This window comes from Archocentrus centrarchus, chromosome 10, assembly GCF_007364275.1.
Source record: "Archocentrus centrarchus isolate MPI-CPG fArcCen1 chromosome 10, fArcCen1, whole genome shotgun sequence".
NCBI classification, from domain to species: Eukaryota; Metazoa; Chordata; class Actinopteri; order Cichliformes; family Cichlidae; genus Archocentrus; species Archocentrus centrarchus.
Genome location: NC_044355.1, coordinates 18,601,999 through 18,617,664, shown reverse-complemented (window position 1 = coordinate 18,617,664; position 15,666 = coordinate 18,601,999). Strand labels below are relative to the sequence as shown.

General features: G+C 40.9%; 3 protein-coding genes across 5 annotated transcripts; 1 reads left to right on the top strand and 2 right to left on the bottom strand.

Annotated features, from left to right (window-relative positions):
* Window positions 1-933: 933 nt before the first annotated feature.
* On the bottom strand, window positions 934-5,484 carry LOC115787446 (protein FAM53C-like). Of its 3 annotated transcripts, none has more exons than XM_030740158.1 (5): window positions 5,423-5,484; window positions 3,331-3,579; window positions 3,163-3,220; window positions 2,266-3,086; window positions 934-1,808 (listed from the first exon to the last, which is right to left on the bottom strand). In XM_030740158.1, exons 2-5 carry the CDS (start codon window positions 3,412-3,414, stop codon window positions 1,581-1,583), a joined length of 1,191 nt encoding a protein of 396 aa, XP_030596018.1. In that variant the 5' UTR covers window positions 3,415-3,579; window positions 5,423-5,484; the 3' UTR covers window positions 934-1,580. The 3 variants fall into 3 exon arrangements, with proteins under 3 accessions (XP_030596018.1, XP_030596019.1, XP_030596020.1); XM_030740159.1 differs by lacking the exon at window positions 5,423-5,484 and adding an exon at window positions 4,985-5,414; XM_030740160.1 differs by lacking the exon at window positions 5,423-5,484 and adding an exon at window positions 5,088-5,414.
* Window positions 5,485-5,916: 432 nt separating this feature from the next.
* phykpl (5-phosphohydroxy-L-lysine phospho-lyase) lies at window positions 5,917-10,760 on the top strand. Its single transcript, XM_030738721.1, has 13 exons — window positions 5,917-6,065; window positions 6,161-6,279; window positions 6,379-6,538; window positions 6,620-6,694; window positions 6,779-6,866; window positions 6,956-7,072; window positions 7,309-7,391; window positions 7,481-7,706; window positions 7,886-8,040; window positions 8,962-9,048; window positions 9,199-9,332; window positions 9,445-9,489; window positions 9,858-10,760. The coding sequence occupies exons 1-12, from the start codon at window positions 6,007-6,009 to the stop codon at window positions 9,486-9,488; spliced, it is 1,347 nt and encodes a 448-aa protein (XP_030594581.1). The 5' UTR covers window positions 5,917-6,006; the 3' UTR covers window position 9,489; window positions 9,858-10,760.
* Window positions 10,382-14,128, bottom strand: LOC115786535 (heterogeneous nuclear ribonucleoprotein A/B-like). The gene is made up of 9 exons (XM_030738722.1): window positions 14,016-14,128; window positions 13,297-13,526; window positions 12,701-12,869; window positions 12,448-12,606; window positions 12,224-12,355; window positions 12,025-12,115; window positions 11,770-11,925; window positions 11,577-11,662; window positions 10,382-11,128 (listed from the first exon to the last, which is right to left on the bottom strand). Exons 2-8 carry the CDS (start codon window positions 13,509-13,511, stop codon window positions 11,592-11,594), a joined length of 993 nt encoding a protein of 330 aa, XP_030594582.1. The 5' UTR covers window positions 13,512-13,526; window positions 14,016-14,128; the 3' UTR covers window positions 10,382-11,128; window positions 11,577-11,591.
* Between the last annotated feature and the right edge of the window lie 1,538 nt (window positions 14,129-15,666).

Below are 15,666 nucleotides of genomic sequence, written 5' to 3'. Positions count from 1 at the left end.
TGCAACAAGTCAGCGTACAGCTATCAAAACTTTCTAGTTTACTTTAGCTTCGTGTGCAACGTTTTCACAGATCCACGCACAGATCTACTTATGCTTAATTTGTAATTCGGTTACATACAGCTACGATAAAGTTTATAGGAAAAGCACATTTTCCTCCCCAAGCGCGAAATTTAGGCGTATGTGCACCAGTATCTCTTATTAACGAACCCAAACTGGACTATGTCCATGCAATGAGCATTATATTGAAATCAGCCACTAGGTGTCACAATAATCCAATTATCTACTGCCCCCTAACGTCCTTTATGTTGGCTCCAAACATGATAGAATAAAAAGACAAAACATGTTTTGGGAAAAAATAATTCTATTAAATTTTATTTGTACATAAATTGTGCAACAAGTATATTTCCATCCAAAGAAGTCATCCACTTCTTAAATCCTCACTCCTTTTGTCCCATACGCTCTCAGAATTAGCTGGACGTGTACTCACTCTAACCACTGTACAGTACATTGTGCCATGTGGGGTCCAACTGCAGCACTGATTCGAATGACTGCTGAAGCATATGTGCCTCGAATTCAGAAACATCTCAATCAGTGCAAATGGGAGACTGCAAAAAATGCCTGGCTGTGAAAAACAAGAGCACAGCACCAAGAACTCAGTATTTTTAAACTTAAGGCATGGTCAGTTTATATCAGCTATGTCGCTGTTGACAAGGTGCGTTGATGTCAAAGCGACTACACAAACACCAAAAATATATGTAGAAGGTGTGTTATATTTTTCATGCCATTACAAGAAAAGCAGATTTATTTGAACAGGGACAAAATGAAATCAATGACAGAACAGCAGTAAAAGCAAACAGCCTTCAGGGTCTGTGTGAGATTTTAAAAAATTGGAATGTATGCTGTTAACTTCATAGAACATTTAAATATGGATACTTATTGTTTGGGCTAACCTTTTTTTTTTTTTTTTTTTTTTTTTAAATCTTACACATAGCAAAATTATACCTGCCTTTAAATAGCTCACATTTCTTTCAGTCAGCCAAAATACAAAAGTAGATCACTCCAGTATCAGAAGTAGCACTGAAGAATGCCACATCAGTCCTATTCAGTTACTGGCATTTAGTGTACATCATGTAAATAAAGATACACTAGAAACATTCTGCCACCCTCTGGCTATAAAGTTCTTTGATAAAGATATGTAAGGCTATCAAGATGCAAACCAATGGCTTCTGCTAATTAAGACTTGTCTTAATATCAAATATTAGTCAAAAATCTGTACGCATTAAACCTTGCTTATTTGCTCATGCACATTTCCATAAGGAGTGCTGAACAGGCTGGCACTATCCATTACTGTGCAATGTTGAATAGTGAGTGAACTCAAGTGTTACGATTGCAGCATTGTCATTGGATAGCAGGCTCCTATTTGCTTGGTTCTTTCTTCTGAACTCTAGATCTTTGTCTTAAGAGGGCAGCAGGGTCGCAGCCACTGCAGAAGAGTACAAAAAAAAAAAATAACATAAACCTGCAGGTGTGCTTAACATGGTTATGAATGCAATTATCACACAGGGAGCACCAAGGAGTGCTCAGTTTTCTTCTATAAGGTTCAGATCCAATTCTGTACAGTCTCTTTCAAAAACAATCTTTTGTCCTCCATCTGCAGTCCTCCTTTCATCTTCCTCCTCTTCCTCACTTTCGCTTAATGGCCCGATGCTGGCTCGTCCCAGGAACTCGGCTGGAGAGAAAGCTGAGTGCGGTTCCACTTGCGAGGTTGCTGGAACCAAACTGCTACCTAGACTCTCACGACTGACAATCTATGCAGGAAAAATAAACAGATTGTGATCTGTGACTATTAATATAGGACAAAAAATAAAAAAATCCTCTTACATCATTCAATGAAATAAAGTGGCAACTAAATATCATTTTGGCAGTAACTGTTGCTTAAGTAGAAGAAATCAGTATGCTCTGTTGGCACGTGTGACCATGAGCAAATGACTCCATTAACTCTGCAAATATAATTTAGTGCCCCTGAGTAAAACTATCCAACTATGACAAAGTGCAAATCTGTAGACAAACACTAGGAGTGATACCATGTGGCTCTGAGGTGATACAATATTAAAATCAAAACAAATGAGGAACATTAAAACAGGTCTCAAAGAAAAGGCCAAATTTAAGGAAAGCAATAAACTGGCAACTGCCAAATGCCCAACGATACCATTAGCCTTGGTCACAGAGTTACGGTAACACTGATGCGCCACCTTCCTTGCTCACCTGTGTCATCTTGCTGAAGTCAAGGACTGGCCTTGGATAAGGCAGAACATCTGGGTCATGGCGCCTCTTTAAGCGAGGCTTGCGCATGTCACAGGGCTGCGAGTGGCATCGTGGCAATGCAGGGTGCAAGTCACGCCTAGTTGAGGATGGTGTGCTGCAGGCTGAAGTGGGAGACTGAGACAGGGCTGGGTGCTCTAGTTCTGAAAAACCATATTTCAGAGCTGAACCTGGACAGGGTTGCGGTGGCAAGGGCACTGTAGAGGAATTCTGAATGTGCACAGGGGAGAGGGAGAAGCGGCGCTGCAGCACAGAGTGAGAAGTCAGGGGGGCTGGTGAAGAAGAGCATGAAGAAGGAGTAGCAAAGGATGCAGAACACACTCCCTTTGATGCATCACAGGAATCCCATGGGAAACCCCATGAGAACAGGGAGTCGGACGAGAGTGCTAAGCTAAAGAAGGTAGGACTCGAAGATGAGTGTATGAAGGAAGAGGAGGAACTAGGAGCACAAAGTGGCAAAGAGCTGGCTCCAGAGCCTGAACTAGATGCTCCTCCACTTGGACAGCCACGCGTCACTGGGGTCCAAACCCTTGATGCGCTGGGATGCCAGGTGGAGCGGCACTGAGACAGATCCTCGGGAACTGAGAGGGACCGGCAGTGGCGTTTTGGAGGAGGTGGAGGTGGTGGTGAACTTTGGAAAGCCTTGAAGGAATCTTCTGATCCCTGGAGTGATTCTCCAGAGTGAGGAGGCCATAGTGAATTGAATCCACAGGAGTCATCCAAAACACTGGCTTTGGATGATGGGTGCGTTGCTGAGCTGATCTCTGAAAATACCAAAGAGATCAACATGAGAGATTTTCCCACCTGTTGCAAATGTTGCTCTTAATTCACTGAACTTGCCTTGCGTTTTATGAACACTCCATGAGACAGTGGGACTGGAGCCCACTGCAGGTAATGACTGTAAAACAAAATAACTTGTTTTCAAAACCAGAAGTGATAAAATCAAGTCAATTAAATGTAAGCAGTTTGAAGGACAAGACTTTGTTCCATCTAAAGCTTCCAACTCACCACATTCACATTGAATGAGAAGGCCTTGTGATAAGGTTCTTCTAAACTCTGCTTACGAAGTTGCTCTGTTATAAGCGTCACCATATTTGTAGCTATGATCCAGGGAGAGACATGAAGATGAGGAGATTTACAGAGGGCAGTGAAAGTTTCATTAGTCAGAACTCTGGCGTGGTTTGTGGCGTCCCCTCCACACCTCAACCAGCCAGACTGACCAGCTTCCTCACTATGCAGCCATCATCTTTAGGCAACCTAGAGGGGCAGGTAAGAATAGAGCAGATTGAAACATGGTTAAAAGTGATTACAGAAATTGCAGAGAAATCAAACTAGTTTATACACCGTGGGACAGAGCCACCAGATTCAGGAGGGTACTTTCTAATGGGAAGTTCTCTTCCCAATACATGCTATAACTATATGGGAAAGCCCACAGCAAGAGGAACAGAACAGCTGTACACCAACTACTGACCACAGATGTATGGGAACTAATTTAGGATTTATACACTGCCTCTTATAAATGCAGAAGCTTATGCTCACAAAGCATAGCAGAGCACAAACAGACATGAGGTGACCCTGAACACAGAAGATCACCACATTTCATCAAATAAAGTTCATACTGTCATTCCAGACTCCAAACAAACTTATTTCAAAAGGAGATGCAGACTATAGCAAGGGAAAACCTCTGCAGCAATACAAAGGCAGTCAATTTGGTAGGGTCCAATAAACTGAAATGACAAGAGTTGTGAGGAGTAAAGAATGGAAGGGGGAGGGAAAGACTAAAAGGGAAAGGTTGGGGGAAGTGTGTGAAAAATGAATGGGGCAAGGAAGCATGCCATAGGATATTTGCAAAGGGGACAAAAAGAATAGTGACCAGGTCTCAAGGACTTGAGGCCAACCCAAAATCAGTAGGCTGTAAGACCAAGCTATTCCACTTGTAAAAGGTTAAGATCCAATAGTTACTGAATGCACAAGCACACCTGAAGATTAACCAGCAGTAGCCCATATACGGAATCCCAGGAAACCCATTACTCAGTGCTGTACATCTCAAATTGAAACTAAAACAGACACCAACTGCCTGCTGTATTAAAATGTAACATGACCCATTAGCCTTTGGACTTCTGTTTAAAAGTACAATGAGTAAAAGACATGTAGTGCTAAAACTAAAACCAAATATTACTCAACTTAAAGATGTGCCTTTGAGCAGGCTCTTTGATGGCATTTAGATTCCAGCTCACTAAAGAGTCCATTTCAACAATTACTGTTGGCAGTCAAAATGTGGCCTCCAGGGCCTTCCTGCTCCTTGTGGCAAACATTGCATTTGCTAGCCTAGTTCCACATGCCACAACACAAGCTATTTAAGGTGCAAAGGATCAGTCTTTTCCACTGTCACAAGTCCTGAAGCCCACACAATTGTCACATAACTAGTATAAAACTTCAGCATCACTTTCCAGTGTGACCAACAAACATCCACCTGAGAAGGATAAGAATAAAATCATAGGATGTTGTCAAAATGACAAGCAAGACACGTCTAGTACAAGCAGGTTGATAAAATAGTCCTGACTTGAAGATACTGTCTTCAAAAAAAACAAAACAAAAAACAACAACAAAAAAAAAAAAAACAACGTGCAAGACAAGTTGAAGACGGTGTTGCGCAGCTTACCTTGACTCAAAAACCACGTTTCTGCTCATGAGCTAAAATTCATAAACTGTAAACCAGCTGTTCGTTTAAAATGTAAGGCATATTAAATTAATGCTAAACTTACTAGATCAAAAGGATGCCGATTTTAGCTGGGGAACACGATGGTATGTTATACGCTAGCTCATGAACACGATGCACCAAGTTGTCAGCTAGCTCCTAGGATAACAAATGCACTAAAATTACTAGCGTCAGTTTATTATATTCGATCTGATTGCGACCAATGAGAGGCTTGTCATTTCACTTAGTTATAGCTACGATTATTTTAAGGCCAAATTACGAAAATGTGCGTTCATAAATTTAACGCTGATCCAACAGTGCATGTCTAAATCAGTTATAGCGTTAGCTTGGTCACGCAGCCCGTTTGCGAGCTAGCATGCTACAGCTGTCCTGATGTATTACCTGCATTCAGCCGTTCCTAAGCAACCAGAACTGCGCAGCGAGTGCACCGGTTAGAGAGCAGATTAACTGACTATATATAGCTTTTGGAAGATACCAATTCAGAGGGTGTTTTTATCACATACCTCTTAAAACTGTCGAATTGAGGAAAAGCCGGGGTACAGTTTGTACATACCAAAATTTTTTATAACGTTTACTATTGTTTTTTTAATCAAACTAAATAAACAGCAAAACACATTACACTTATTTTAAGAGCTTTATTTATCTTTAACCGTCCCATAGTTAGACCGTTCTGAATAAAGTGACAGCAAACGTTCCTAACAATAAAGGTAAAGGTATTTTATAATATGTCAAATAATAAAATATTTATTAAATTTAGATAGCTCGCTTTTATCTGAGACAGAAAGAAAAAAAAAAAAAAAAGATAACCCTGCAAATTGTTTGAGCTGAGTGGAAACTGAACTCAGCTCTGGTACTCACGCATGCGTGTTGGGTCAGCGAAACAGTTCTTCCTTTCCAACTTTGTACCCGGTTATAGTTTATGGCATTTTCTGTATTTGATTAAAGTGGGAGAGATTAATTGAGTCATGGCGCAAGAAATTCTTCGGAAGGAAGAAACTCTCGCAATGAGGAAGAAGTTAATCGGGTATGTAAAGTGAAACTTAGTGGTTTCTTGCTGTTTGATCATCGTCTTATTGTGCATATATTGCTAAAGGCACGCATTGATTTCTTTCATTCTAGCCAGTCATGTAGACTGTTTTATTCCGAAGACCCAGTGAAAATAATAAGAGCACGAGGACAGTATCTATTTGATGAAAATGGAAAGCAATATTTGGACTGTATCAGTAACGTCCAACATGGTAAATCGTTTATCATCCACTCCAAAGTCCGGTTTTTATAACCTGCCCCCTAGTGGCAGGATGTTTTGCCGAGTTACTGACAAACTGTGTTTTCTGAAGTGGGTCATTGTCACCCCACCATTACAAAGGCTGCAGCAGCTCAAATGGACCTCCTGAACACAAATTCAAGATTCCTGCATGACAACATAGTCCTGTATGCTGACCGTCTGGCTGCTACCCTGCCCAAGAAACTGTGTGTCTTCTACTTTGTTAACTCTGGGTTAGTATTTGGTTACATATGCTTGTAGTTCCACAGTACATTTTCCCTAAAATATCATTACATCTTTTTTTTTTCTGGTAGTTCAGAGGCCAATGATCTTGCCCTACGCTTGGCCCGGCAGTACACCCGACATGAAGATGTCATTGTTCTTGACCAGTAAGTATTCTGTTCCAGCACAACCTATTCACCCCTATCATTACACTTGCTTCTCAGTTACAGTGAACTCTCCTTCTACACCAGTGCATACCACGGGCATCTAATGTCCCTCATCGACATTAGCCCTTACAAGTTCCGGAAACTGGCGGGACAGAAAGAATGGGTTCATGTGGTGTGTAAATTTAGAAATCTACCGTCACAAAAACTGCTAATGAACAGTGAACTGCTTATCTCAAAGAATGTGTGATTTCATCCTCCCAGGCACCCCTACCAGATACCTACAGAGGCATATACAGAGAAGACCACCCCAACCCAGTCCAAGCATATGCCGATACAGTAAAAGATGTTATAGAGGATGTGCACAAGAAAGGCCGTAAGGTAACACAGCTCCATGCAGCCTCAATAAAATTACCACTACACACACTTAGTAAATGTTGAAATAAACACATTACATTTATAGCACATACAGTGCTTTGCGAAAGTATTCGGCCCCCTTGAACTTTTCAACCTTTTGCCACATTTCAGGCTTCAAACATAAAGATATAAAATTTTATTTTTTTGTGAAGAATCAACAAGTGGGACAAGGCACTGTATTTATGACCTTTCTTCCTTAGATCTCAGCCTTCTTTGCTGAATCCCTGCCTAGTGTTGGTGGACAAATCATCTTGCCCCAAGGATACTTTTCTAAAGTTGCAGAGTATGTAATCATTCAGTCATGTGGTTGTTTTTGCTCAGCCGGGGATACAACGATGATACTGTGGTGCCTCTCCCTCGTACTCTCCACAGATATGTGCGCTCAGCTGGTGGAGTGTTTGTGGCAGATGAGGTGCAGACAGGCTTTGGACGTGTGGGACATCATTTCTGGGCTTTCCAGCTTCAGGGAGACGATTTCTGCCCAGATATAGTCACCATGGGCAAACCGATGGGCAATGGGCATCCCCTGGCATGTGTAGCAACCACTGCAGAGATAGCTGGAGCTTTCACAGCCAACAAAGTGGAGTACTTCAATACAGTGAGCATACAGAAGCTTTAATATAATCTGAATTACTGTCCCATCTGTTGACAGTAGTGTCTTGTTGTGGGTTGTACTGTACACTCATGGTTCTTGAATCACTTTAAAATATACTGCTACTATGCAATAATTTATATTCTCACAGTAAATCATTTATTTTTCTCTTCAACTTCATGCAGTTCGGTGGGAATCCAGTGTCATGTGCAATTGGCCTGGCAGTCCTCGATGTGATCGAGGAGGAGGACTTAAGAGGAAATGCCGTAAGGGTGGGAGCACATCTTAAAGATTTGCTCATAAAACTAAAAACACGACATGAATTAATTGGAGATGTCAGGTAAGTTTGACAGAAGTATTCTGCTGTTAATGGCACTTAATGAGTTTAAAAAATAATATGTATTAATTGATAAGAACAGTCCATCCCTCATTAAGCTGCCATCTAATGAAGTTCAGTGACTAACAAGTGGTACCGTGCACAACAAATCCCGCCCGTGGCAGATGTTTTAGCTGATTTGAACTGATCTGTCTCAAACATGTCACTCTCCAAACATTGAATCAGTGAGATAATACATAGGTCCTATTGTCAATGTCCATAATATTCCAAGGTTTAAAAAGTTGAACTAAAATAACTTTAATTTTATGAATATAAATGGAGTTTCGCATGTTAAATTTAAGTAGCCTGCAAAATCCAGAATCTGGATCGGATCAGTTTCACTTTTAAACCAAATTTAAACATGAAAAGATGCTTTCAGTAACTGAACAAAAAAAAAAATACTGTCAGCTGCCAGTGGTACCCCTCAGCCTGTTAAAAAAGCCTCCCGGCAGGAGATTGCATGCAGAATGTAACTGACATAGTCTAAGTTATATTAATTAGGCTAACTGCACACCTAGCAATGCATACAGTTGCAGTGAAGTTCACTTCATTTTATTTTTTTCTAGCTTTGAGTTTACTAAACCTAGATGTGTAATCATTCAAATGTTTAAAAAACTGTCTTCCATATATTTCATACATATATTTGTAATAATGATCCTTTGCTCACCCATATGAAGCAGTATAAAAAGCTACATATAACACCTGACAAAAATGTTGGATTTTTAGGCACACTCCCACACACTAGGTCCATAGTTTAGGCCCTAAACTATGGACCTAGTACATTAGCACTGAATGCGTGCATGTAAATATGCCAGTGTGTGCCAGATATGCCAATTCTTTCATCTTAACTATTCAAATTCCAATAAAACATTTTTCTTTCTACAGAGGTGTTGGATTATTTGTGGGACTCGAGCTGGTTACTGACAGAGAGAAGACTCCTGCCACAGAAGCTGCAGCACATATAGTGAAGAGGTGTGGGATTGCAGTGCAACATTTAAGTGATCAGTTAAAGTTTGGCAGTTTTTACATTTTATAAGAAAAAGAATGATATGCGTACTCCCCGATTTTGTGCATCCAGCATGTGATGTTCTGTGATTGAAGTCAGTTTCCTTTTTATATCAGGCTGAAGGAGGAGGATCGAATAGTCGTCAGTACTGATGGCCCGTGGGAGAACGTCTTGAAGTTTAAGCCTCCCATGTGCTTCAGCATGGAGAATGCAGAACTGGTGGTAGAATGTATCGATCGCATCCTTTCAGGTTAGCTACCACTATATGTACAGTTGTAAACTGTATGCATGCCATCTACTCAATCCATAAAATCCTCAACACCAAAAGATAATCAGTTCATTTCAACTCATTGTTTTCACAGACATGAAAGCCAGTGACCTCAGACTGGAAAAGGAAGACATCTAAGGTTTGTCAAACCTGTAGAAAACATTTTAATTGCATCAGACAGAGTCAGGTGGTCACATTCATATTTAGAGGTAGAGATACTGAGATCTGTACTTGAGGCTCCAGTAGATCAAACAGGTTCACTTCACAGAACATGTTGCCTCCTTTCACTCAACACTGACTACTGTGGGGACTCACTTTAGAGATGTCAAGACTCCTATCAGGAAATTATTAATTTAGGGAATTTCCAAGTGGTGACAGTGAATTATAAATAATGGTACTGGTAGATCAATGCTCGCATTCATTTGAAACTATGCACATTTAAAGTGAAATCTCAATGTAAATGTTTTGTTCAGGGTGTTCAGTGTCATTTTATGTTTTTTTTGGCAGATCATACAACCAGTCACCTCTCTGATGAGACCCCACAGACTGGAGGTAAAACACTACAAGTGATGCCAGCTACAACACGTCGCTGTCACCTGGGAAATGTAGTCTACCAGAAGATGACACTTTTAAAATTCCACACTTTAAAACAAATAAAAAAAAATTATATATATTTTACTGTAATCTAAATTCATGTATTGTTTTTCTACCCACAGCCATTCAAAAAAATCCAGTTTGGACTTAACACTGATTGGCAATATGTTCTTAATACACAGTACGGTAGAGTTAAGCACTTACCAGACAGCTATCTTTAACTCCTGGACACATTCACAGAAATGCTCAAGTATTGCAGTTTAACATCTAGTGGGGTGGGTATTAACACTCAGCAAGTTATCCTTCAGGTAGTGAAGCCCTCTCCTCACAGCTTCCCGTAGAGATGTTAACATTACTTGAGACAAAGCAAGCAAGCCATTTAACAGTACAAAACATTTAACATTAACTTTATAAATAATAACAAAAAGATCCATGTGTAATATAAACCAAAAGTTTATTTCTACCAATTTGCCAAAGACACTAGAGGAATGAATTTTCAGTGAGGGAGGGAACACCCTCTTACATTAACAGGCTTGCGTTCAGTTGAATAACACTAGTAAAGCCACTTAAAATTGCAGACATGATGGGGGAAGAATCTCCTTAAAAGCCAAAATAAAATTAAAAAGAAAACTGCTGGTTGTCTTTGTCTACCATCTGCAAATGTTTGACACTCTTACAAAGAACCCTTTGATTAGTTTAAATCCCTTATTTTTACCTCACCCCACATCTGAAGCCATGCAACTCACATCCAACACTCAGCATGGGACAAAATAAAATCTATAAACAACAAAAGAAAAACAAATAACTAAAAACAAACAAAAAAAAAAACAAAAAACAAAAAAACAAAACAAAAGCAAAATAAGTTTTATTCATGAGCTTTTAAAGCTCTTGCTCCTGCTCAGCTGTAAATCCAGTAGACATGTAAAAATACAACCATACAATACATTAGATTCAAAAAGGTACCAAAAAGTACAGTAAAAATAACACTTCCATCACTGGAAATGTAAATGGACACAAAACAATATAAAATAAAAAGTGGAAAAGTGACATTTGCTTCCCCAGTTCCTCACTTGATCTGTACAAATGGAGCATGAGTCCAAATTTCTGCCAACTCCAAAGGAAAAGCCAGAGCCCATGTTCGCTGTAGTCAGACCATGGATCTCTTTTTCTTATTTACTTTAGACCTTAAGAGAAAAACACGGTGCTTAACGTTACTGAGAATAAACCAAATGCGGCATGCAGTTACACAAAGACAGACAGGTGCATGAATGAGTTTGACTGGTCAGTGATGGACAGACACACTTTTTGGAGGGCGGAGGAGGGGCAGGGACACGACCTCTATCTATTACACCTAGCACTTTGGTGAAAGGCGACACAGTCCTTATTCCCGCTTTCAACCACCACAAACTCGACCCTTACTGATCAAGCAGTCGTCCTAGAGGTGCATCTAAAGATGGCCGACAGGTGGAATGAATCCATCGCTAATGATCACAGACCCCACAAGACGGCCTACCCTAACCCCACCACAATGCTGGAATGGATTTAGAGTAGATGGAGCTCTTTGGGGGTCAAAAGGCACTAATGGTTACAGCTATGTTCTCATACTACCACGGATGATGCAAAAATGCATACCTGCACTATGTGTGATCAGTATGGCTTGTAGCTACTCTGGTGGCCTCCACGTCTTGGAGTTTTCCCATAGCTTGTATTGCCCTGGTCTGGAGGACAAGAGAAAAAGGGACTGAGTTCTTCTGTACAACAAGGAGGACCAAGAAAATAAAGTTTCTCTCATTCTGTTTCTTCCCTGGGGGCACTTATCGCTTACTGTAATCGTAGCCACCCCCATAGCCGTAATAACCAGCAGAGTAGTCATAGCCACCATAGCCCCCATATCCGTAGCCTTGCTGTCCATAACCATAGCCCTGGTTGTATCCCTGGTTCCAGTAGTTGTTGTAGCCTTGATTCCAGTTCTGGCCCTGGCCTAGAAACAACAAGTAAAGCCTTTGTCACAAGTCTCCAAAACATTTTAGTCAATCATTGAAATCAAGAGTCTAATACTCTACACAGATTTGATGCCTACCTCCACGTCCTCGCCCCCGCCCTCCATATCCACGGGCACCGTACTGCTGCTGCAGGTAGACCTCTTTGGGCTGGGCTATTTTAATTTCACACTGTAACGTCAAAACAAACATCACATCAAGGTGTTAAACTACTTTTGCAAAATGCACAAATCTGAGTATTTAACTCAATTTCAACCTACAAGCATGCTGCGCCATTACCTTGCTACCACCAACGTTGTGGTACTTCTTCTCCATGACTTTCTTTACGGGAGCCTCTTCTTTGTACGTAATAAATACAAATCCCCTCCTCTTCTCTGTCTTTGGGTCTTGTGGAAGCTCAATGGTTTCAATCTACAAACAAGGGAATCAGAATTTTATAGATACCAGTGCCATTATACCCACTTAATTCCTTTAGACACTGACAAATGCCTTAAATGTGGTACCTCTCCAAAGGTCCCGAAGTACTCCTGAATGACTTCTTTTGAAGTATCAGGGTTGAGGCCTCCCACGAAGATTTTCTTTACTGGATCCTTCTTCATAGCCATGGCTTTCTTGGGGTCAATCTGTCGCCCATCTAGCCTGTGCTCCTTCTGTTCAAGAACCTAAAAGAAAGAAGGGGGAAAAAAAAATAAATAAATAAAATTGCTCACCCTGTGAAAATGTACCTTATCCCCACACAATTACTTCTTCCCTCACCTTTTCTACACTGGCTGCATCTTTAAAGAGAATGAAGCCAAAGCCTCTTGAGCGGCCTGTCTGCTGGTCCATCTTGATGGTGCAGTCTGTCACTTCGCCAAATTTAGAGAAGTAGTCTTTAAGATCTTTCTTGCTCGTGTCCCAGCTGAGACCACCAACGAACATTTTCCTGAGCACAGGAAGAGAGGACATGTTTAGCAAAGACAGTCAACACCCCCCCTCCCCCCCAAATCATGCCTTACTGGAGGTGGACAGGACATATGAACACACTATGTACATGCTGTTCCAAAACATGTGTTGACCCCACTAATGTTGGGGGCAGGTAGCCCTTGCTTTAGCTTTCAGCTGTTAGCCACTTTACAAGGCCGGTTTAATAAAATGAAAAATCCCTGGTGGTACAAGCACAGTAGGCTTCCCTGTTTTTTTTCTAAGCAAATATATGTTAGATTTAATCCTTGCTGAAGCGCCCATCCCCCTCCGCTCTGCACATGGCGCCAACAAAAGGCCGGTTGAACAAAGAAACATGGCAAACCACTAGCGCTCATTAGGACTGACTCCTTCCCCAACAGATTCACAGTAGGCCGCTTTAAACTCACCCCGCATCCTCCTCGCCTTTGCTGGCGTCGATCTGGCCTCCCTCGGTGCCGCCGTTTTGCGAGCTGTCGTCCCCCTCGGGCCCTGCGCCCTCTCCGCAGTCATCCGCGGCGTCGTCTTCGTTCCCCTCCTCCGTGTGGCCGGCTCCGTTAAAATCATCATCGACTTCGTGGCCGTTTTCTGATGTTTCCATATATTGTTGCTCTGACTCAGACATTTTGCACTATTATACCTAAGCCCCCCCACCAAAAAAAAAGTAAGAGTAATGATTTAGTGATACAGTTGTGGCGGTTATATAATGTGTCATGCCGTTCATGCCTCGCCATTTACACGGTGCCAATACGTGCTTTTCCCACCATTTTGGCCGGCGCGATCGCGTTCCCTGCATTCAGAGCCCCTCTTGTTACTGAGTGCAGGAAAATGGCAACAAAGTAACGTTTACTTGCACAACACAGTAACCAAACAACATCTTTAGCCCATTTCTGCCAGGGGCAAAGATTAGAAAAGTTGTAACCATATGTATCGCGCTGATAAAACCACGCCGGGACTGCAACTCATATTCAGTTACGTAATGCCGAGGCCGATATGTCTGCAATTTTGGTCTACAATTTGAATAATTACAGATGTTCTATCTACATGTACCCGACAAATAATCAATAAAAACGTTACAAGAATCACACTACTTACGTGACAAACTAATGAAATACAAAAATCTGCTTACTAGTCACACAACCGGAGAGCTCTCTTCAAGATGGATTCTCCCACACGACGACAACTCGTGGTTGGTTTTCTAGAACCGGCAGGGGGAAAAAAAAAAACGACAGTTCTGCGAAGAAGCCTTCTGATTGGATAATCTCTGCTGCCATTCATAGCACCGACCAATCGCGTCTCAGAGTGTTTTTTTTCTTTTCTTTTTTTTTTTTCTTTTTTTTTTTTACGAAAGATGTTCACGCCCCAAGAACAGGAAGGAACTCGGAGTACCTTTTCTGCTTCAGTTTGTTCGCTGTTCGGTTATTTCAACTCTACTTGGCTAGGTTAATGTGAAATTTACATCTTCAGAGACTGCATGGTGTGGGTAAAATAGGAGAAATATTTATAAAATAACGAAATGAACACACTGGAACAGTATTTTTGCTGATTGTTGAATCATGAAGTAGCCCTGGAGCTGTCCTCTCAGTTTACGCAAATTTACATTTTTTTGAGTTATCAGTTATGTTGAAGCTATTCTCTTCCAATACTTAAGCTCACTTGAAAAACTGGATGGTTTGATATGAAATGTATTAACTTCTATGGTTTTGTTTTTTTTTTCATATCTAGATGTCAATACTAGAGAATAAAATATTCATATTTTGGTTTCACACTTAAATATCTTCAGTGCACAGCAAAAACTAATTAACTGGCCTTGCTGTTCTAATACATTTGGAGGGCACTTAGGGTGTATAATCTGGTACCAAAGACCCCAAAGCCCAAAGAGCCCAAATGTGTCATTTTCTATGTCCATCCTGTAATTTTCTCTAAATCCTGTAAAGAAATATACCTTTTGTTTGAAATAAAATGCCATCTTTTCACATGTGTGATAAAAGAATATACACTTGGTTTATCATTCTTCAGTCCATTTCCTTACAAAATTATCCTGAGCCGATCATAAGCACTTGTGTTTATAACATAAACAACTCTCTGTGTACACGGTGACTTAGGAACAGTCACATGCTGCAGAACAAGATGTCCACAACTAGATAACTACAACCAACCTTTTTCCAAAAATCTTTCCTTGCTGAAAAACTGCACCATACTGCCTTAAAATGTTGGAACTGTCATTGAAATCAGCATCTTACTGAGTAAACAGACTCCACAAAAACTAAATAAAGCCTTAATACTCATTTTGCCAGCTGAAATATTCTCCTTTTCACAAATAAGTTATTTATTAGGCTTTACTGAAAGTGAACCAATCTGAGAGGAGCAACAGCAACAGAAGTGAGTTAAAACCAAATAAAGTCACTGAGTGTTTTGTCAACAAGAAATGTCCACATCTCAGCTAAGGTCATACAGTCCACCCAGGTTATTGGACAGATTCAGTGGAACCATGTGCACATTTTTGGGTTTATCTTGTTTGTTTCTGTACTTGTAAAGCACTTTTCTACTCAATTTGAGCACTCAAAACACTTTCTTACTTCCTTTCTTGTAGTAAGAAAGCTTTGTCCACGCAGGTGCCTTTTTCTTTAACTTAGCACTTTTGCCTAACATTCACACACACTCACACTCTACTGGATGCACCCGGGGCAACTCAGGGTTCAGTATCTTGCCCAAGGACACTTCGACATGCAGACTACCACGCTTCAAACCACTGACATGAGGAGACGACCTACTCTACC

What these genes read in the sequence shown, in the direction of transcription:
- LOC115787446 (XM_030740158.1), bottom strand. Translation starts at nt 3,414, where the DNA reads ATGGTGACGCTTATAACAGAGCAACTTCGTAAGCAGAGTTTAGAAGAA. An exon ending in GAGTGTTCATAAAACGCAAG is followed by an intron (nt 3,087 to 3,162) that starts GCAAGTTCAGTG and finishes TGGTATTTTCAG; the next exon opens with AGATCAGCTCAGCAACGCAC. An exon ending in ACTTCAGCAAGATGACACAG is followed by an intron (nt 1,809 to 2,265) that starts GTGAGCAAGGAA and finishes TTTCCTGCATAG; the next exon opens with ATTGTCAGTCGTGAGAGTCT.
- phykpl (XM_030738721.1), top strand. Translation starts at nt 6,007, where the DNA reads ATGGCGCAAGAAATTCTTCGGAAGGAAGAAACTCTCGCAATGAGGAAG. An exon ending in AAGTGGAGTACTTCAATACA is followed by an intron (nt 7,707 to 7,885) that starts GTGAGCATACAG and finishes AACTTCATGCAG; the next exon opens with TTCGGTGGGAATCCAGTGTC. An exon ending in GCAGCACATATAGTGAAGAG is followed by an intron (nt 9,049 to 9,198) that starts GTGTGGGATTGC and finishes TTTTTATATCAG; the next exon opens with GCTGAAGGAGGAGGATCGAA.
- LOC115786535 (XM_030738722.1), bottom strand. Translation starts at nt 13,511, where the DNA reads ATGTCTGAGTCAGAGCAACAATATATGGAAACATCAGAAAACGGCCAC. An exon ending in ATGCAGCCAGTGTAGAAAAG is followed by an intron (nt 12,607 to 12,700) that starts GTGAGGGAAGAA and finishes TCTTTCTTTTAG; the next exon opens with GTTCTTGAACAGAAGGAGCA. An exon ending in ACTTCGGGACCTTTGGAGAG is followed by an intron (nt 12,356 to 12,447) that starts GTACCACATTTA and finishes CCTTGTTTGTAG; the next exon opens with ATTGAAACCATTGAGCTTCC.